Source organism: Trichechus manatus, unplaced genomic scaffold (assembly GCF_000243295.1).
Source record: "Trichechus manatus latirostris isolate Lorelei unplaced genomic scaffold, TriManLat1.0 scaffold00015, whole genome shotgun sequence".
Lineage (NCBI taxonomy): Eukaryota > Metazoa > Chordata > Mammalia > Sirenia > Trichechidae > Trichechus > Trichechus manatus.
In genome coordinates, this window is record NW_004443951.1 from 17,147,009 (window position 1) to 17,168,859 (window position 21,851).

Here is a 21,851-nt window from a genome sequence, read left to right on the forward strand (position 1 = left end):
TTTAGAGTTGAGGATCACTAGGGATACAAATAAAATAGCCTAAAGGTATTTTTAAAAATGTTTCCATTCCCTTTTGATAGGACTGGTAGAATAACAACGAATGGAAATGGTACTGTTTTTCTCACTGCTCCACGTTTGTTTCGGACTACAGGCTCCATTCTGATTTAGGAGTCTTTTCTGCTCAGCATTTCAGTGATAATTCTCCCTATGGTCTGCAGGATCCCTGTTCTCCTTGTTTCTATAGCAACAGTCCTGTGTTGCTTGGCTAGAAGCAGTTTTCTGCTGCTGTGGTGAAGCCCCATTTTTTCATTCCTTTCTTTCTAGTTGCCTTGGTAACAAGCCTCTCCCTCTTCTGATCTTTGGGTGGTAAATTCCAACTCAATTCCTCCTGCCCCCCATTTTTTTTTTTTGTTTCCCTAGTAAGTCACCTGCTCGTGGCTTGGACAGTGCTTTTCTGTCTGTGGGTGAGTGTATTCTGTCATGGTCAGGTTGTCATCATGAAATTGGCCTCTCTTTCCCTTTATTTGCATCATTTCTCTGGCCTGTCATCTTTCTGGTGGTTGTCATGGTAACTGTACCCTCTGAAAGTCTCCAGGCAAAGGCTCTACAGTTAACAACCATCATCTAAGATTGTCTGCCAATGTGTGGCCACATATCTCCATTTTAAACCCAGCCCCAGGGGCGGCTGCCACAAACTGAGAGAACAGAGCTTTTGATCAAAGCAGGCTGAATTGAGAAAAGGACTTTCTCACAGGGGACCCAGGCAACCGGTATTCTCCAAATAATGTATGTGGCTACATGGTTTGGGCTGGGTCTGTAAGAGCCACCATTATGCCAACCTGGGATCCAACTGATAGAGGAATGTATCGGCAGTCATTTCCGGCAGGCCCTTCATATGCTCTAAACTTCCCGTGTGGACTTCTCTGGCACAAGGGGTCCTGATGATATGACCTGAGAGTTAGGCAGAGTCAGGTAATCTCAGAGAGAAAGCAGTTAGGACTCTTAGGTTGGTTAACAAGGGGCTAGCAGAATGGGTATTTAGGCACTTTCACACATTACTGAAAGTTTCTCTGCCCTTAGACCGCTGCTTTTACTTCTTTAGTGAGGCAGATGGGGTATTACTATTATAATAATACAAAATGTTCAACACATGATGGCTATTATGTGCCATGGCATTGTAGCAGGCACTTTCAGACATTACTTCATTTTTGCCACACAGCAATTCTCGGACATATTTAAAGATAAGAAAACTAAGACTAAGAAAACTAGTAAAATGCATGAGGTCACACAGCTGATCAGTGAACCCAGGTCCATCTGATTCCAAAGACCTTTCTTCCCCCCCCCCTTTTATTGTACTTCAGGTGAAGGCTTACAGAACAAATAGTTTCTCATGAAACAGTAGTACACATATTGTTTTATGACATTAGTTAACAACCCCACAACATGTCAACCCTCACCCTTCTCCACTTTTTTTTTTTTTTGGTGAAAATATACATAGCCAAAGATACACCATTTCAAAAATTTCTACATGCACAGTTCAGTGACATCAACTACGTTCTTCCAGTTGTGCTGCTATTCTCACTTTAGATGAAGGTTTACAGAACAAAATAGTTTCTCATTAAATAGTTAGTACACATGTTGCCCTATGACAATGGTTAACAACCCCACTACATGTCAACACTGTCCTTATTCAACCTTGGGTTCCCTATCACCAGCTTTCCTGTCCCCTTCTGCCTTCTAGTCCTTGTCCCTGGACTGCTGTGCCTCATTAGTTCCATTTTGTTTTATGGGGCTGTCCAATCCCCAGCTGAACGGTGAACCCCAGAAGTGACTTCACCACTGAGCTAAAAGGGTGTCCGGGGGCCATACTCTCGGTGTTTCTCCAGTCTCTTTCAGGCCAGTAAATCTGGTCTTTTTTGTGTGTGTTAGAATTTTGTTCTACATCCTTCTCCAGCTCTTGTCCAGAACGCTCTGTTGTGATCCCGGTCAGAGCAGTCAGCGGTGGTAGCTGTGCACCATCTAGCTGTACTGGACTCAGTCTGGTGGAGGCCTTGGTAGCCGTGGTCCATTAGTCCTTTGGACTAATCTTTTCCTTGTTTCCTGTTCTCTTCATTCTCCCTTGCTCCCGAAGGGGTGAGACCAGTGGAGTATTTTAGATGGCTGCTCACAGGCTTTTAAGACCCCAGACACTACCCACCAAGGTAGAATGTAGAACATTGTCTTTATAAACTGTGTTATGCCAATTGAGCTAGATGTTCCCCGAGACTATGGTGATTCCAAAGACCTTTCTTAAAGGTTGTGGAGTCTCCAAAATTTTGGTCTTCTCTGGCCCTAATCTTCCCTGCCCCACTTTAATCTGAGGGTTGCTCCTGCTTTATCCTTTCTGCTTTCCTTTTTTTCCCTCTTTATATTTTGTGGGTTGTTTGTTTGTCTCTGTTCTCACCCCATCTCTTGCATCCCTTGGCCAAGGAGTCGGAAATTCTTGTCCTGCCTTTTGACTGCTTCTGAGTTTGTGTTCTGAGATGAAAACAGCAGCCGCCCTTGCCTGAGAGCTGGGCAGACCTGATCCTAGAAAACACCACACTTCTGAGCTCACTGGCTCCAGGACTAGATAGGCAAGCCATTCCCCTCTGTATATAACAATTAATTGGGTGTCTGTTAGGTATCAAAGGAGCCCTGGTGGCACAGTGGTTAAAGCGCTCAGCTGCCAACCAAAAGATTGGTGGTTTGAACCTATCAGCTCCGCAGGAGAAAGATGTGGAAGTCTGCTTCCTTAAAGATTTACAGCCTTGGAAACCCTATGGGGGCAGTTCTACGCTGTCCTATAGGGTCGCTATCGGTCGGAATTGACTCCACGGCTGTGGGCTTGGGGTTTGGGATATTCAGTACCAGGTACTGTGCTAGGTACTGCAGATACCTATGACCTAGACAAACTTTGTGCCTTGCCTTTATGGAACCAATAGCCTGGAGTAGAAGTCGAACAATAAACAAGAGGCCAATTCATTAATGCTATGAATAAAAAAAACTAGGTGCTTGAAAGAAAGAATAATAGGGACAGATGTATTTTAGATGGGGCTGCCATCCTCCATTTAACAGAGAAGATAGTTGAGGCTCCGGCACCAATTATTAATCACAGTAACTTTGAGGACCTCTTAACATTGGAGACCTATCCCTCCACATCCTCCCTACAGAGCCCTGAGTCCACGCAGGCGCACTGACGGTTGCCATGGGAACAGCTGCTTTTGCGCAAGCGCAGAAGTATTCAAGATGGCGGCGGTGGCGGCCTCACGAACTGTTTCTGTGGGTTCTGGTCTGCGGGGCCTGCGACGGACACTGCCTCTTGTAGTGATTCTTGGGGCCACCGGCACCGGCAAATCTACCCTGGCGTTGCAGCTAGGTCAGCGGCTCGGTGGCGAGATCGTCAGCGCTGACTCCATGCAGGTATGGTAGTGCGGCTGGCGCCGGGCCTATGAACCCGGAGGCCGCGTGCAGGCCTCTGTCCAGGTTAATTCTCTGTCGCGTGGGTGTGATGAGGGAACCCCGAGGCTTGTGAGGGCGAAGGGGGCAGGTGAAAGGAACCCATAATGACTGGGTGCCCTCCATATGCCAGATAAAGTGCTGGGTGTTTCACATTTATCATCTCATTTACTTCTCAAGACATTACTGTTTGGCAGGTACTTTTATTATCTTCGAGGAGCCCTGGTGGCGCAGTGGTTAAGTGCTGGGCTGGTAACCGAAGGTCGGCTATTTGAAGCCACCGGCCGCTCCGCAGGAGAAAGTTGTGGCAGTCTGCTTCTATAAAGATTACAGCCTTGAAAACAATATGGGGCAGTTCTCCTCCGTTCTGCAGGGTCGCTATGAGTCGGAATCGACTCCACGGCAGTGGGTTTGGTTGTTATTATCCTCATTTATGGATGAGGGAATTGGGGCCTAGGGACATGAAATGACTTTCTTCGTGTCACATAGCGAATAAGTGAGAGACCGTATTTTAACCTAGATTTGCCCGAAGCCTAATGCAAGGCTGGCATATAGGCGTGCAATAAATATCTTGAATGAAAATTATTCTAGAGCTTTTACTATTTAGAATGATCCAGCGAGACTAGGGTAAATTGTTTACCATCTCTGAGTGTCTGCTGGTGAGTGGAATAGGGTGGATATTCAGGAGACCTGGATTCTAGTCCCAAATCTGCCGTTGGCCATGTGACCTCAGGTTAATAATTTCGTTATTTTTTAATCTGTAAAGAAAATGCTGCCTACCTCACAGAGCTGTAGTGCTTAATAAATGGATCATGATTGTTAGAGTGAAGAGCAAGGTCGCCTGGCCTGTGGAAGACCAGGCCCTTGGTAAATGCTTGTTGAAACTGAGGTTTTTAACCCTACTAGTTTGATCAGAGTTGAGGGAGACTATGTCCTTTTCTTTGAGCCAGAGAGAGACCCAGAAGAGGTATAGTACTCATCACCCCTGGGGGCATTTGTGCTGGACTGAGAGTGGTAAATCTCTGGGTAAATTTGGGATAAATGTCTGATGGAAGAATTGCTACAGCTATTTGTTGAAGAGAATTGGAAGTTATGAATGTTCACAGGGTAAATAAGATGCTAGAAATGAAATGCCTGGTACTCAACCCAGCAAAGAGTCCTTGCCCCTACTCCACCCTATAAACGCCCTGGTATGGCTTGTCATTTGGAGTGACAATACCATCAATACACATGAAATGATTAGGATAATTTCAACGAATACTTGTTCAGAACCTACTTTATGCCAGCTTCAGGAGACAGACTTTGGCTCAAATCTCAGCCCTGTCTTTTCCAAGATATGTGACTTAAGCCAGACTTCTTTGTGCACTTATTTTTTCTTCTATAAAACAGGAAGAATATTATCAATGACACAACATTATTGTGATGATTCGATAATATAAAGTATGTTAAAAAAAACAGTTGCTGTTGAGTTGATTCTAACTCACGGTGACCCCATGTGTGTCAGAGTACAGTTGTGCTCCATTGGGTTTCAAGGGCTGATTTTTTTGGGGGTAGATCTCCAGGCCTTTCTTCCGAGGTGCCTCTGGGTGGATACAATACAATATATGGCAGAGTAAATGCTAAAAATATGGTAGCTGCTATTTTCTGTATGGCCCTGTGGGACAGAGAAAACCATAATCCCTGTCCTCAAGGAGTTTTAGTTCAGCTAATTATGAAACAAGGCAGAGTTAGTAATTGTGAGTGGAGATATTAATGGTGCTTTGCAGGGTGGAGGGGTTGGGGAAGAGAGATTGCAAGTGCTAGATTTTATGACAAACTATTAAGTACAGTAGAATTCTGGAAAGGGAGAAATCAGGGAAGGCTGACATAGTCATGGACAGCTCTGAAAAAAGGCTTGAAAGATAGGTGAAGTGTGGATAGATAAAAAAGAAGGGAAGACATATAAAAAAAAGGAACATGAATGAAGATTTGGTGAAATGAGCTTAGTCTGTATGGAGGACAGTGAAAAGAGACTTCAATAGAGAGCTATTGTAGATATTGTAGAGTAGGGGATGAGTAACATGATGAAGGCAGTGTGTAATGAGCATTCATCTGTGAGCAGTATGCATTATGACTGGATTGGGGGAGTGGGAAGGGAAGACAGACAACCTAAGTATGGACAGGTATTTGAGTAATATGGCCTTCAGTAAGGTGGAATTACACTGATGATATCAAAGGTCCATACCAGTCTTAATGTTCTATAATTTCTATAATTCTGGGTTGGTGTGGTGTTAATGGGAATGGTAGGGAAGAGGAATATGTAACATTTTCAAGGTATTATGTTACAGTATGAGTTGGTCACTGGAGAAAGGAGAATAATGCACACAAAGTGATTCAGGATTCAGGTTTAGGTGCCTGGGAGAGTATGGTGAACGTGGAAGTCAGAGAGATCTGACTGAAGGCGCAGCAGGAGTGGCAACAGGACATCCAAGTGGAAGTCTAGTGGATGTATGGAGAACACAGCAGGCGTGATCCCACTCAGGACTCTTACACTTGTTCCTCTGCTTGGAACATATTGCCCCTGCATACCATGTAGCCCGCTCCTTCTCTTTGTCCTGGTCTTTGCTTAGATGTAACGTTATAGAGGCCGTCTCTGACCATTGTATTTAAAATAACACACATTGCTTCCCTGTCCTCTCTACACACATCCCACACATAGTCCCTGTAAGGAAAATGTTCTCAATAAATCATCTTAATTTTACATCTATTTATAAGTAAGTTAGTGGGTTCTGGCGATGAGGGTTGAGTATAGCTCTGTAATAGCTATTATCTAGTTCCCAGAAATATTTCTTTACTTCTGGGCTTATAGCTGTGTACCATAAGGTTGAGGTTGCTAGAGGTCTTGCTGGCTGCCGTTTATCAGTGGGATACTTTGTGCCTCGTATAGCACTGATGGTACAGTAGATCCTCAATATTTGATAAACTTATTTGTTTTTGAACTGCCTTATTAAAATGGCACATCTCAACCTGTTTAGATTCTTCCTGTGATTGTAAGTAACTAGAATATGAAAATTAAATTCGTTCATCCTAAGATGCCATGAGGATTGATTAATATATGAAAAACACTTTGAAGATTGTTGAGCTTTCTAAACTGGCTATAAGCTGTGTTTAATGTTGATTATACTTTGGATATTCATAACATTTCCTCTTGGTCTCCATTGGAAAACTTTGACCTTTAATTTTACTTTTCAGCCCAAATATGAAAGAAAGCCTCGTTGCTCCATTTACTGTGGGTATACACAATTCTTCATTTCTGCCCTTGCTCCTCATCCTGTCCTGGGGTAGTGCTGCTCTGTTTGTTTTTTAGCCATTGGAAGGATATGGTGCTTTTCAGTGGTTTGAGGGGGACTCAAAAAATACTTCAAAAGTAGGTGAACAAAATGACATTCTTGATGTTGGATCACCAACTCCTTGAGAGAATATTTTGAATTTTGCGTAAGTCCACGGGTAGAATATATAACTTAAATTTGTATAGCACAGTTGAGAAAATGCTTATATGTGCTTTTTTATCCTCAAGGTACTGTATTTTATGCAAATAATGCACGTCTTTTACGTTTGTTTCCCAACCGCACCCTCCCCCCGGAGAGGTATTTTTGTAAGCATGCTATGCTAATTTTTTACAGCAACATGTAAAAAAAATTGGCATAACAGCACTTATAAAAATATCTCGCCGGGGTGGGGGAGGGCATGGTTGGCAAACATAGGAGGTGCACGTTATTTGCGTAAAAATACGGAAACTTCATAAGGTAGATAGATTTCATAGGTAAAGAAACAGACACACGGTCTCACAGTAAGTAGCTGGCCTGGAATTAGACATAGGTCTCTACTTTCCATGCCCAGTGCCCTCCACACAAAGCCATCCCCTTGAGATGAGGCAGGAGCTGTGGGATTCAATCATGAGAGTGGTTCAACTTGTATGCCACTCGTCCTTCATGGGAGTGTACTACATTTTGATCAGGATGTAAAATGTGAGATTCGTATTGTTATAGTGATGTCTGTCAGGTAGAGTGCTGAGTTGAGTGGCCACATGATGCATTGTTTAGGGGGATAAAACTTGCTGCAGCTCAGAGGTATAATTTAATGTCAAGTTGGTACCAGAGAGAGAGAGCATGTTTACTGGAATAAAGGGAAACTTGGCCTGGTGGAGAGCCTAGAAAGAGCAGTAAACTTCTCTGTTGTAAACAATCACACAGACCAAAGGGTGACCAAATGGAAAGTGTGATAATTAGGGAGTTTTTTCAAGTTTCCAAATTGAACTTTGTAAAAACCAATATTTGCATTTTAATAACCCTTTTTGGTGTGCTGCCTAGAATTTTATATTAGAAGTGTGCCAGTAACTCAGAAAGGATTGTAAACTGCCTTAAATCTTAAAATGTCTTGTATCTCTTACTTCTCTTGTCACCCCTTTGTCCTACCTTAGCTGTAGCGTCATCCCAAAGCAGCCCCTACCAGACAGGTCCCATCAAGGGAAAATACTTGTTTTTGTAAACCTTGAATGAGTGCTTTAAGTATTGAGGTAGCTTCTTTGAGGTAAAACCATAATGGGGTGTTTAAAGGTAGTGTGTCTAGGGTGATAATGTCATCATGGATCCTGTTATATAATGACTTGCTTCTATAGCCTCCTAGTGTCTGAAGGTCCTGCCTGTCCTCTTGCTTCCCATTATTCTTATGTATGTGGTTTGTTGAGTGGGAAGTCAAACTGCTTTCTGAGGGATTACTTGTGTAGGGGCTCCTGCAGGGCTGGACTGTGGATTTCTGCATGGCAGGTCTGACAAAAGTGAGAAACAACATTTGTGCTTACTTTTCTGAGTTTTCCAAACCCCAGTTTTTCACAAATTATAGAAACATAAATATTTTCATTCTGCAGCTAAGAGTGAATTCAAGGAGGTACAGGTAATACAATCCCTGTTTTCCAGGATGGAAAACCTGAGGTACAGAAAGATTAAAGAGCAGACTAGAGATCACACTGCAAGACACTTGCGTACCTGGGAACTGGATCTGGGTCTTCTAACTCATCTGCAGTCTCTGATATATTTCAGAAAGATGATACTGAAGGTCTTCTTTTCAGTCTGAGTCTTTTTCTTGCCATGCAAATTCAAGGTACAATGCATCACCTTCTGTGACTAGATGAAACATTGTACTGAGAAACTTGAAAGCATTTGCCAAAAGATGTGCAATGACTGCCTGTAAATATAGATTACCAACTATATGCTAAGAGAAACTAAAGTATTGAGTTTATCGAGAGGGTGTGTTTCTTAACATCTTAGTCTGCAAGTCCTGTAGAGAAGCAGTAGTCATACATAGGAGTACAATTCCCTTTGTGTTTGCATAAACCTGTAAGAGGAGAAGCAAATGATTTTTGGCAGTCTCATGAGTAAACAGGGTTTGTGTCATCTGATAGATGTGGAGTTCTGTGTTCTTTTTGCCTGCTTTGGGACCTAATTCAGGAGCAGTATTTTGTACCAAAGGGCTGTCTGATAGGCTCAAGGGGGGATCTCGGATGCATGGGGAAGGGATATGAAAGGAGAAATGGGATGGGGGATTGCAGTGGCTTAATAGGACCTGAAATAAAAAGCATGGAGACCAGTAACCAGGATAGATGGGGGCTAATCCTAGGCTATTTGCCACAGCTAACAGAGGCAATCTTTTAAAAGGACTCAGCCTGACAAGAGGCTAAGAAGGAAATCTCAATTTTTTGACCTGTCTAATATTACATATGATGAGGTCCCTTGGTGTACCTCCATTGTGAGTGAACTTAGTTTTCCTTTGGCTTAAATATTATGCTGGGTGGATTGTACATATATGGTGACTTTTTTGCAGCTGCGAGGAGAACTTTGGAGTCTTAAACATCCTGTACTGTGTAAAGAAAGGGAAGTGACTACTGGCCAAATGGGGAACCATAGGAGAGTACAGATGGGGCTTGCAGATTCAGATTCATGAGGATGAGCTGCTTCAGTGCCTGGGGCAGGGTGTTGAAGCACCTCCATTTCAAAAAGAAATACATGTTTGAGAGTTAAAAATTATTTGGAGTGTACAGAAATTCACAGATGTGCTCTGTATGTGCTGTAGTGTGGCTTAACTGAATTGGTTTGGTTTCTTGTGCAGTTGGGTAAATTTCAATCATACCAGAGTCCTGATTGCCTGCTTACCCTTCTGGTCCTGCTTCTGAACTGGAGCCTCAACCACTGCTCCTTCCTCTTTGTGGCAGCCAGAGTTCAAGCCCTTACACCACTGCACTGTGAACAGTCATAATCGTACTGAAAATAATAGCTATAATATATATGCCAGACACTGTTCTGAGAGTTTGACATATTATCTCGTTTAGTAGCCTCACTACAACCTTGTAAGGTGGGCACTATTATTATCTCACCTCCGCCAAAAATTATTTTCTTGAACCCTTATCTCCTTGCTGTTCTGTGTTTTTCCCTCTCTGTTGTTAATTGCCGTTGAGTTGATTCCAACTCATGGTAACCCCATGTGTGCAGAGTAGAACTACTCCATAGGGTTTTCAAGGCCATGACCTTTTGGAAGCAGATCTCCAGGCCTGCCTTCCCAGGTGCCTCTGGGTGGGTTTGAACCACCAGCCTTTCGGCTAGTAGTAGAGCACTTAACCATTTGCACTACTCAGGGGCTCCTTTTTCCCTTTAGCTCCTCCTATTTATTTGTCCATTCATCCTTCATCCTTTTCACTTCCTCTGTACCACTGTGTGTATTTTATCAAGCAGAGGAGAGGGAAGAAGAATATTCCTGACAAAAGAACAGCGTGAGCACAGTCAAGGAAGAGTAAAAGTTCATGGTATGTTTTCAAGGAATGACCAGCAACTATTCGGCAGAGAGGATACTTGAGGGAAGGTGGTAGGAGGTGAAACCAAAAATATATAGACAATGAGAACAAATTATAGAGGCACTTGAAAACCATGCCATGAGGTTTGGGGTTTTAAACAGGGAACTGATGTAAATCTTTTTCATAAAGTAACTCTGATGGCTGAGTGGAGAGTAAATTCTTAGCAAGGGAGAAACAGTTTAGGATTCTGTTAGACAAACCTGGGTGAGAGGGCTGTGGCTATACTTAGTTCCCCAGACATTCTGGTTATTTAAAAAAATTTGCATACAGTAAAATGCACTCTTTGTTGTGTACAATTCTACGGGTCTTGACAGATGCATAGAATCAGATATCTACCGCCACTGTACTATGCCGAACACTTCCATCAACTTAAAAAATTCACTTGTGTGGCCCCTTTGTAGTCAGTCCTCTCTTACTCCCCCAGCGTCTGGCAACCACTGATCTGTGTTTCATCTCTCTAGTTTTGCTTTTCTAGGATGTTATATACATGGAATCATACAATATGTAGCCTTTGGGGTCTGGCTTTTTTCACTTAGCAAAATATATTTAAAAATCTTCCATGTTGTTGTGGGAATCATTAGTCCATTATTCTTTTTAAAGAAAATTTTGTTTATTTTGTTGAAAATATACACTGCAAAACATACACCAGTTCAGCAGTTACTACATGTACAGTTCAGAAACATTGATTACATCACTGATTACAAAATCTTGGAGTTGTGCAACCATTCTTACCCTCCATTTCTGAGTTGTTCCACCCCCATTTACATAAACTCCCTGCCCGCTAGGGCTCCTATCTGATTTTTCCAGTTGCTGTTATCAGTTTGATCCCATAGTCCATTACTCTTTATTGTTGAGTGGTTTCTATTGTATAGATGTATCATAATTTATCCATTCACCTGTTAAAGGATATGTGGATTGTTTTCCAGTTTTTAGTGGTTATAAAAAAAGCTATTATATACATTCTTGTACAGGTTTTTGTTTGAGCTTAAGTTTTTATTTCACTTGGGTAAATACCTAGGAGTGGGATTGCTAGGTTTTATGGTAAGAGTATGTTTAACTTTATAGAAACTACCAAATTATTTTTCAAAATGTCTGTACCATTTTGCATTCCCACCAGCGATGAACGAGAATTTCTGTTCCTCTGTACTCTCTCCAGCATTTGGTATTGTCAGTTTAAAAAAAAAAAAAAAAACTTTTTTTTTTTTTTAAATTTTAGCAATTCTAATAGATGTATACTGGTATCTCATTGTGGTTTTAATTTACATTCCCTGACAACTAATGATGTGGAGTATCTTTTCATATGCTTATTTGCCATCTGTATATGTTTGGTGAAATGTCTATTCAGATCCTTTGCTCATTTTTGTGGGTGTGTGTCTTATTGTTTGGTTTTGAGAGTTCTTTATATATTCTGGGAACAAATACTTTATCAGATATGTTATTTGCAAATGTTTTCTTCCAGTCTGTGACTTGTCTTTTCATTCTCTTAACAATGTCTTTCACAGAGCAAAAGTTATGAATTTTCATAAAGTCCAATTTATGATTTTTTTTCTTTTATGGATTGTGTCTTTGGTGTTGCAACTTAAAAACTCATAGCCAAACCCAATGTCATGCATATTTTCTCTTATTTTTATTTTTAGAAGTTTTATAGTTTTGCACTTTACATTTAGGTCTGTGATCTATTTTGAGTTAATTTTTGTATAAGATACGAGATACATACGGACACCCAATTGAACTAGCACCATTTTTGAAAGATTATCATTTCTTCATTAATTGCCTTTGCACCTTTGTCAAAAACCAGTTGACTGTATTTGGTATGGATCTATTTCTGGGGTCTCTACTGCTCCATTGATCTACATGTCTCTTCCTTCACCAATATCACAGTGTCTTGAGTACTGTAACTTTATAGTAAGTCTTGAAATTGGGCACTGTAAGTTCTCCAACTTCCTGCATTATTGTTTTTAATCCCTGTGTAGTATTTTATAGGTGTATCATAATATACTTAACCAGGTTTCTACTGAAGGACATTTAGAGTATTTAGTTTCTTGCCATTATAAATGATGTGGAGATGAACATTTTTGCACATACAGCACATCTAGCAACATATTTGCTCTTGTGTGAGTCTCTCTTCAGGGCACATTCCTAGAAGGGGATTGCTAGATGAGAGGATGCACACATTCTGTTCAACAACCCCCCCCCGCCGCCCTGGTTCTCCAAGACTTTTGAGGTAAAATTCACATAACATAGTTAACCATTTTTAAGTAACAATTCAGTGTTATCTAGTACACTTCATAATGTTGTGCAACTACCACCTCTGTCTAATTCCAAAACATTTTCCACCCAAAAAGGAAACCCCACACCTATTAAGTAGTTACTCCCTATTTCCCTGGCAACTGTCAGCTTGCTTTCTGTCTCTATGGATTTACCTGTTCTGGATATTTTGTGTAAATGGAATCATACAATATATAAGCTTTTGTGTCTGGCTTCTTTCACTTACATTAGTTGTAATATGTATCAGGATTTCATTCCTTTTTATGGTTAAATGATATTCCATTGTATGGATATACCATGATTTTTTTGTTTATCCATTCATCCATTGGTGGACATTTGGGTTGTTTCCGTAGTGCTGCTGTGAACATGTGTGTACATGTATTGTTTAAGTACCTGTTTTCAATTCTTTTGGATATATACCTCGGAGTAGAATTGCTAGCTACATAGTAATTCTATGTTTAACTTTTTGAGGAATCACCAAACTGTTCTCCACAGCTGCTGAGCCATTATAATAGCCACCATTTTACATTGGCCAGTCTTGAGGCTATAAAGATGACCACAGAATGGAAACTTTATTATTAACTTTATTTTCTCTCTTAAATGAGCCCTTTTGTTTCTGTCCCAGCATTATAGTCACACAGCATTGTCTGTGTGTATATTTCCAGCTTTCCATCATGCTCACTCTTGAGAATCTTAAAGGAGTTCAGTGTATGGTAGCTATCTTCTCAGTTTCTGGAATTTAATTTACCTCAGTAGGAATTCATAACTTTTTGCAAGCAAACAGACCAGAGTCAGATGGGAATAAAAATTCTACTGGTAAGAGGTAGCAGAAACAGCTTGAGTTATAGGCAGAGCATCCCAGCTTTAGTCCTGTCTCTACTACCAGCCAATTGTATGGCTAGGAGAGCTGTTGAGCCTCAGTATTTTCAAGTGCAAAATTCAGGGGATTGAACTGGATGGAAAATCTTTGAAGTTTCCTTATACTCATGCTTCTTCAGTTTGCAGATGGACTTCCAAGCAGCCACTGCAAAGGCTCTGCATTGCAAAGTTTCTCACGTTTTAACTTAAAAGTTTGTGCCAATTTTGCATTCTCTGCCCTAATCTATCTATATTTATTTAAATGTAAAAATGTTTTACATTTTTTACCACTTAGTAAGATTGATTCTCTGGAAGAATTCATCACATACTCGCTATGGACTTCTTAGTTTGCGAAGCATGGCCTTACATGATTCCAGTTCCTTTTCTCTTACATAGAGAGACAGCTATAGGTAGAATAAAAGCCAAGATCTGCACTGTAAGTTCCAAACCACTCCTCTCTCCAGACTGACTGAACAGGTCAGGTACAGGTTGTCCCACTTTCTGAGCATCGTAATCTGTCTATCCAATATGTCTGCAGTTGAATTTCTGCCGAACAAAGCTAAAAGGAGTAATTGCCTGCTGTGATGTTCTTGGGTACAGCTAATTCATTCTTTCTAATCTAGTAAAGTTTAAAAAAAAAAATTAGTTTCTTTTTACTACAGAAGAAAAGTTAATCAAAAGACTGACCTTTTTCCTAGTATTCAGCATCTGTTTTAGTTGAATTTTGACTAAAGAAAAATTGACTTTCTGGTGAGTGCCAATAACATTTAAAATATATATATATATATATATTTAATACAAAACTCTCTTTTCCTGAAGCTTAGACTATTATAACTGGGAGGGATATTAGAGAAACTTGAGGTTCCAGGAGAGAAAGTGACTTCCCAGAGTCACAAAGCCGATTTGTGTAGAACGGGGATTAGCAACATAGTAGGAGAAGAACACTGACCATGGAGTCAGAAGACATGAATTCAAAGTTTGCATCTGCTACTAGCTAGCTCTGTGACATTGGACAGTTTATGCAGTGTATCTGAATTTTTGTTTCCTCATTAGAAAAATGAGGATAAAATTATCTCGTAGATTGTAAAACTTAGCATAGGGTCTGGTACTCTGTACCTCATAGAGAGAGGATTTAAGTCAGTATTTATGTGTTAGGTGCTGTGCTAGGTGCTGGAGCTAGAGATAAAGTACACAATTTCTTCTCTCAGAACTTGTAGTCTAGTGATGTAGACAAATATTTTAAAGTTGTGTACAGTAAGTCTTGTGATAGAGGGTAAATACACGGTGTTAGGAGAACTCTGAGGACAAGCACAGATGGGGGAGGAGTTGGGAGAGGTCTCAGGGAAGGCTTTCTCATGGAGTGTTGCTAATGAGCTTGAGGCTAGATTTTCATTTTAGAAAGATCACTGGCTGTAGTGTGGACATAAATTGGAGGCATTGCCGTGAGTCGAAATTGACTCAATGGCACACAACAACAGCAACAATATACAGATAGGAAGGTCAGTGAGAAGCTGTTTGAATAGTCTAGTTGACAGATCATGAGGCCTTCAATTGATGTAATGGGTGGCAATGAACTTTGAGATATTTGTGGAAACTGGCATGGACAGAACTTGGGACAGATTGGAAATGGGGAGGAAGGGAGGGAAAGAGTGGGGAGAGAGAGAGAAAGGATTCTAGGAACCCTACCAATTATGGACACATCAAGTTTTAGGTGCCTTTTTGGGGTGGTGATGATGATGAAGATGATGACTGCTAACTTTTAGTGGTCACTTCCTGTATGGCAAGCCGTATGCCACATGCTTTGCATATGTTTTTCATTAATCTTCACATTAACCCTTTGAGGTTAGATTTTAAGATTATCCCCACTTTAGATGACAAATCTGAGGCACAGAGAAGTTAAAATAACTTGCCCAAAGTTACTTAGCTAGTAAATGGTGGAGCTAGGATTTAAATCTAGACAATCTGGCTCCAGAGTCCTTACTAATAACCACTTTACTATACTGCCTTTCAGAGATGATGAGGATGTTCACTAGGCGGTTGAATATACAAGTCTGACACCCAGAAGAGGGAACTAGACTGCAGATATGGATTTGGGGGGTTATCAGCACAAAAATGGTCATAGGAACTATGGATGTCTCCCAGCGAAAGCTTTTAGTCTAGAAATGGCAGGTAGATGGCATAAAGACTGCCATTTCTCCTGTGACAGACATTGCTAATAGATCAGTGCCTGGCTTCAGTAAAGAAGACTGAGGAGCCAATGAGATAGAAAGAAAACCAGGAGAGAATGGTGCTGTAGAAGCCCCAAAGGAGAGTGATTTATGAAGCAGGGAGAGCTCAATAGTATCAGATTATTGCTTTTTCCATTACTTGGCTTTGAGAACAGTGTTATATTTGGCAATCAGGGTTCATTAGTGACAGCAGCGAATGAGATATCCACAGAGCAGTGGGGGCAGCAGCCAGCATAGAAGGTAAATGGTTGTATTAATCCAAGGTTGTGGTTTTCAGGTCAAGTGTAATCCAGAGAGGCAAGAAAACGATTGAAGGACTTCAGGATCTAATTTGGATTGGTAAAGTCAAGAAAGGGAAGATAACTTGGGAGGAGGAACTTGATGCCCCATTCTTCCTCATATAGTCCAGCTTCTAAGATTATTTGCTCAGCATACATATTGAATAGGTATGGTGAAGGGATACAACCCTGACATACTTTTCCTGATTTTAAACCATGCAGTATCCCCTTGTTCTGTTCAAATCACTGCCTCTTGATCTATGGTTCCTCATGAGCACAATTAAGTGTTCTGGAATTCCCATTCTTTGCAATGTTATCCATAATTTGTTATGATCCACATAGTCGAATGCCTTTCCATAGTCCATAAAACACAGGTGAACATCTTTCTGGTATTCTCTGCTTTCAGCCAGGATCCATCTGGCGTTAGCTATGATATCTCTTGTTCCATATCGTCTTCTGAATCCAGCTTGAATTTCTGGCAGTTCCCTGTTGATATACTGCTGCAGCCGCTTTTGAGTAAATCTTCAGCAAAATTTTACTTGCATGTAGTATTAATGATATTGTTTAATAATATTGTTTGATAATTTCTGCGTTCAGTTGGATCACCTTTCTTGGGAATAGGCATAAATATGGATCTCTTCCAGTCAGTTGGCCAGGTAGCTTGGCATAGACAAGTGAGCACTTCCAGCACTGCATCTGTTTGTTGAAACATCTCAATTGGTATTCCGTCAATTCCTGGAGCCTTGTTTTTCACCAGTGCCTTCAGTGCAGCTAGGACTTCTTCCTTCAGGGCCATCGGTTCCTGATCATATGCTACATCCTGAAATGGTTGAACGTTGACCAGTTCTTTTTAGTTTAGTGACTCTGTGTATTCCTTTCATCTATTCCTTCTATCTTTTGATGCTTCCTACATCGTTTAATATTTTCCCTGTTGAATTCTTCACTATTGCAACTCGAAGCTTGAATTTTTTCTTCAGTTCTTTCAGCTTGAGAAATGCCCAGTGTGTTCTTCCCTTTTGGTTTGCTATCTCCAGCTCTTTGCACATGTCATTATAGTACTTTACTTTGTCTTCTTGAGCTGCCCTTTGAAATCTCTGTTCAGCTCTTTGACTTCATCATTTCTTCTTTTAGCTTTAGCTACTCGACGTTCAAGAACAAGTTTCAGAGTCTCTTCTGACATCCATTTTGGTCTTTTCTTTCCTGTCTTCAAAGACCTCTTGCTTTCTTCATATATGATGTCCTTGCACACCTCTTCTGGTGTTTGCTCATTAGTGTTTAATGTGTCAAATCTATCCTTGAGATGGTCTCTAAATTCAGGTGGAATATACTCAAGTTCATACTTTGGCTCTCATGGACTTGTTCTAATTTTCTTCAGTTTCAGCTTCAACTTGCACGTGAGCTGTTGATGGTCTGTTCCACAGTCAGCCCTTGGCCTTGTTCTGACTGATGATATTGAGCTTTTCCATCATCTCTTTCCACAGATGTAGTCGATTTGATTCCTGTGTATTCCATCTGGTCAGGTCCACATGTATAGTCGCTGTTTATGTTGTTAAAAAAAGGTATTTGCAATGAAGAAGTTGTTGTCTTGCAGAATTCTATCATGGGATCTCTGGCATCATTTCTGTCACCAAGGCCATATTTTCCAACTCCCGATCCTTCTCTTTTGTTTCTAACTTCTGCATTCCAATCACCAGTAATTATTAGTGCATCCTGATCGCGTATTCAGTCAATTTCAGACTGCAGAAGTTGGTAAAAATCTTCAGTTTCTTCATCGTTGGCCTTGGTGGTTGGTGTGTAAATTTGAATAATAGTCGTATTAACTGATCTTCCTTGTAGGGATATGGATATTATCCTATCACTGACAACATTGTACTTCAGGATAGATCTTGAAATGTTCTTTTTGATGATGAATGCAACGTCATTCCTCTTCAAGTTGTCATTCCAGGCATAATAGACCATATGATTGTCTGATTCAAAATGGCCAACTCCAGTCCATTTCAGCTCACTAATGCCTAGGATATCAATGTTTATACATTCTATTTCATTTTTGACAAGTTCTAGTTTTCCTAGATTCATACTTCGTACATTCCACGTTCTGATTATTAATGGATGTTTGCAGCTATTTCTTCTCATTTTGAATCATACCACCTCAGCATATGAAGATCCAGAAAGCTTGACTCCATCCATGTCATTAAGGTCGACGCTACTTTGAGGAGGTAACTCTGTCCCAGTTGTCTTTTGAGTGCCTTTCAACCTGAGGGCCTCATTTTCTGACACAGTTTTGAACGGTGTTCCGCTGCTATTCATAAGGTTTTCACTGGCTAATTCTTTTCAGAAGTAGACCTCTGGGTCCTTATTCCTAGTCTGTCTTAGTCTGGAAGCTCAGCTGAAACCCTGTTACCATGGGTGACCCTGCTGGCACTTGAATACTGGTGGCGTAGCTTCCAGCATCACAGCAACACACAAGCCTCTGCAGTACGACAAACTGACAGACGCGTGGGAGATAATTCCTAGTATTGTCATAATCTGATTTGTGCAGAGAGAAGCATTTTATCCAAATTCATTTCTATATGCACAGACCACAGGTGACCTTTGGGAGTCTGGGAAATGGAACAGAGTGGCATGCTACTTTTAAAAGATGGCACAGATCCTTTCAGCTGTGTTCCCAACAGTCAGTGCTGGCTGTTCTGTGCCAGATTCTATATGTAGAGTCACACTGAAACTATAATTGGAGGCTGAAAAGAGAGGAAATGTAATCGTTCAGCTATACACCTAACGTGTCTTGGTGGAACAATGTTTTCTAGGCATGTAATAAAATTATAAGCCTGATTGTGGCATTTAAAATATGAATACCACCTAAACCTGGGCCAAATGTGACATTTAGAAAATTTATTGGTTTCTAGGTTTGTTTAGATACTTATCCTTAGCGCATACGTATAAAATCTTGCTGTGTTTTTTGCTTTTTAGCTGTGGGGTATAATTTTTTAAAAGATGTGAATTGAAAAATAATGTATAGCCATGTTGTTGTTAGTTGTTGTTGAGTTAATGCTGACTCATAAAAATGTGCAATTCATAACTGTATAGTTCAATAGATTGTCCAGAACTAAAAATAGCTGTGTAGCCACAATTCACTTCAAGAAGTAGAGCCTTATGAGCCCTTTCAGTAATTTTGAAAAATTTATTTCATTGCTGGTATTCTCTGGTTTCTTATTGTGCATAAACTTTATCGTTCCAATCTTTTTAAAGAAATTTTTTTTATGGAAAATTTCCAGTATATATTTCCAGCATATACAAAAGAGCCAATAGTAGATTGAACTCCCATGTATCCATTGCGCAGCTTCAATAGTTCATAAAGCTAATCTTGTAAATTATGTTCTATCTCCCCATTATTGCAGTGTAAATCCCAGTTATCATATACTTTCGTGCATATATACTACAATAAAGTTAAAAATTCTTTTTATTTTTTAAATGTAACCATCAGACCATTGTTGCACTTAAAAATTAACAATTATCTTTAGATATGTAGTCAGTATCACCCATATCTTAATGCCGAATTTCTTTTAATCTAATGGTAGAGGAGGAGGGGAAGAAAAAAAAAACCTTTGCCATTGAGTCGATTCTGACTCATAGCGACCCTATAGGCCAGAGTAGAACTGTCCCATAGGGTTTCCAAGGAGCAGCCAGTGGATTCGAACTGCCAACCTTCTGGTTAGCAGCTGAGCTCTTAACCACTGCGCCACCATAAAAGGGAAAGGGTTAACAAATCACTCAAATATGAGAATTTACATTGGTAACCATGATTTAGTACTTTCACGTGAGTTACAGTTTTAGTTTAACTCTTTATATGAACAAGAGCTCTGCTTTCTTTAAACTATTAACACTCTTCTTCTAATGTTTGTTGGAGTTTTTAATGCCATCAGCCGCACTTTGACAATAGACCACTTTCTTTAGTAAATAAATGAACACTAGTTCTGTGGTTATCTTTTGTTTGATTATGTTTATGTGGTGTTTTAAAATAATTTATTTTTGTTGTTGAGCATATATACAGCAAAAACGTTCACCAGTTCCCGTTTCTACATGTACAGTTTGGTGACATTGATTACATTCTTCTGTTTGTGCAACCATTCTTACCCTCCTTTTCTAAGTTGTTCCTCCTCCATTAACATAAATTCACTGCTTTCTAAGCTTCCTGTCTAATCTTTTGTTGCTGTCATCAATATGATCCCATATAGGTAGTTCTTAAGAGAGTGTAATGCTCAAGGCAGACATTCCTTACTAGTTAAGCTAAACTATTGTTTGGTTTTAAGAAGACTTCAGGGGTTATTTTGGTTTAAGGTTTAAAGATTTTCTCAGGGCAATAGTTTCAGGGGTTTATCCAGCTTCCGTGGCTTCAGAAAGTCTGGAGTCCATGAGAATTTGAAATTTCATTCCACATTTTACCCTTTTTGATCAGGATTCTTCTATAGAGTCTTTGATCAAAATGTTCCGTATTAGTAGCCGGGCAATATCCAGTTCTTCTGGTCTGTTGGCAAAGGTATGTATTTGTTTTCTTAAACTCGTTAATATAGGGGCAGCTAGAAGATACGCTTAAAGGCATATTATAGGATGAAAGCTTATCTAGCCTTCTTGGGCCTCTGATAGAACATGTTGGTAGAGGTATTTAAAATTTGGCTTTGGGGGGAGTAGTTGTATGTTTGCAACTATGCATTTCCTTAACTTTAATCTCAGTGTTAAAGATGAGAATCCTCTTTACTGTAAATTACTTATCAGAGTTCAGATACCCTTGACTGGCAAAATCAAGTTGTTGCTATGTAAGTTCTTTAACATTGGGTCATTTGGAATTCTAAGCCACAACAGAGCCAACTAAGTAAGGGCTCTAGGAAAAGAGAGAGAGAGGAACATACAATTATTCACTCCTTTTCCCCTTTAGTTTTCTTAATTTGCACAGTAGAAGACACCAGTATATGGTATTCCCTACAGCACTTTCATGAAAGCAGAAGGAGGTCTTGTTCAAGTTACACAGAAAAGAACAGCCTATGATTTAAGATTCCATCAATATTCAAGTGTAAGAATGGAATTCTGCTGTCAGGCACAGAATAAATGTGTTAAAGGCAGAGCTGATTCTTTCCCTATGACTATTTCACTGTTTTTTCTGTGCGCTGTTTTATTGTTTAGCAGTTTTATTTTGTTGAGGGTAGCTTATATCTTCCAGAGCAGATAAACTCATAGCTAAGAGCCCAAAGGCTTCAGAGTGACGAATAGTGACACTGAAATTATTTCTCTATCTCCTCATGTTGTTGTTCTGGTAGCAGTATTGGTAGTGGTAATGGTAGTAATATAATGACCTTTATATAGCACTTACAGTGTGCCAGGCAAAAAGAACTAAGTGCTTTACATGTATTATTAACTCATTTACATAATCCCCACTGAACCCTATGAGATAGATATTATTATCCCCATTTTACTAAGGAGAAATTGAGGCACAGAGAAGTTACGTAACTAACTACTCCAAGTAGTAATAACTAGTAAGTGGCAGAGCTAGGAATTGATCTGAGGCAGCCTGGCGCCAGGGTCCTTCCTCTTAACCATTATACTGTACTGTATTTATTTGACACCCATATAAGTAAAGGGAAATGCGAGATAAAAAATGCTTTTAAAATCTTTGTGGGCTCTATGGAACTTATTATTTGTTCGTTCAGTGCCCTCTGTAGAATCAGTGATTACAGAGAGAACATTTAATCTGAAAGCATTCATTCCTATTTTCAAAGTAGTATTTTCAGATCTGTTCTCCATTTAAGACCTTGCATTTAGAAAAAGTACACTTGAACTTTTTAGTTGAATTGGCAGATCAAGAGCTTA

General features: G+C 40.1%; 1 protein-coding gene across 8 annotated transcripts in view; it reads left to right on the forward strand.

The window, feature by feature from the left end:
• The first annotated feature begins 3,267 nt into the window (after positions 1 to 3,267).
• The window catches only part of TRIT1 (tRNA isopentenyltransferase 1), a 36,371-nt gene continuing 17,787 nt past the window's right edge, over positions 3,268 to 21,851 (forward strand). For all 8 annotated transcript variants that reach the window (XM_004371901.2, XM_023727191.1, XM_023727192.1 and 5 more), the window contains exon 1: positions 3,268 to 3,441. In XM_004371901.2, coding sequence (XP_004371958.1) covers positions 3,268 to 3,441 — 174 coding nt within the window. The remainder of the gene's footprint in view (positions 3,442 to 21,851) is intronic.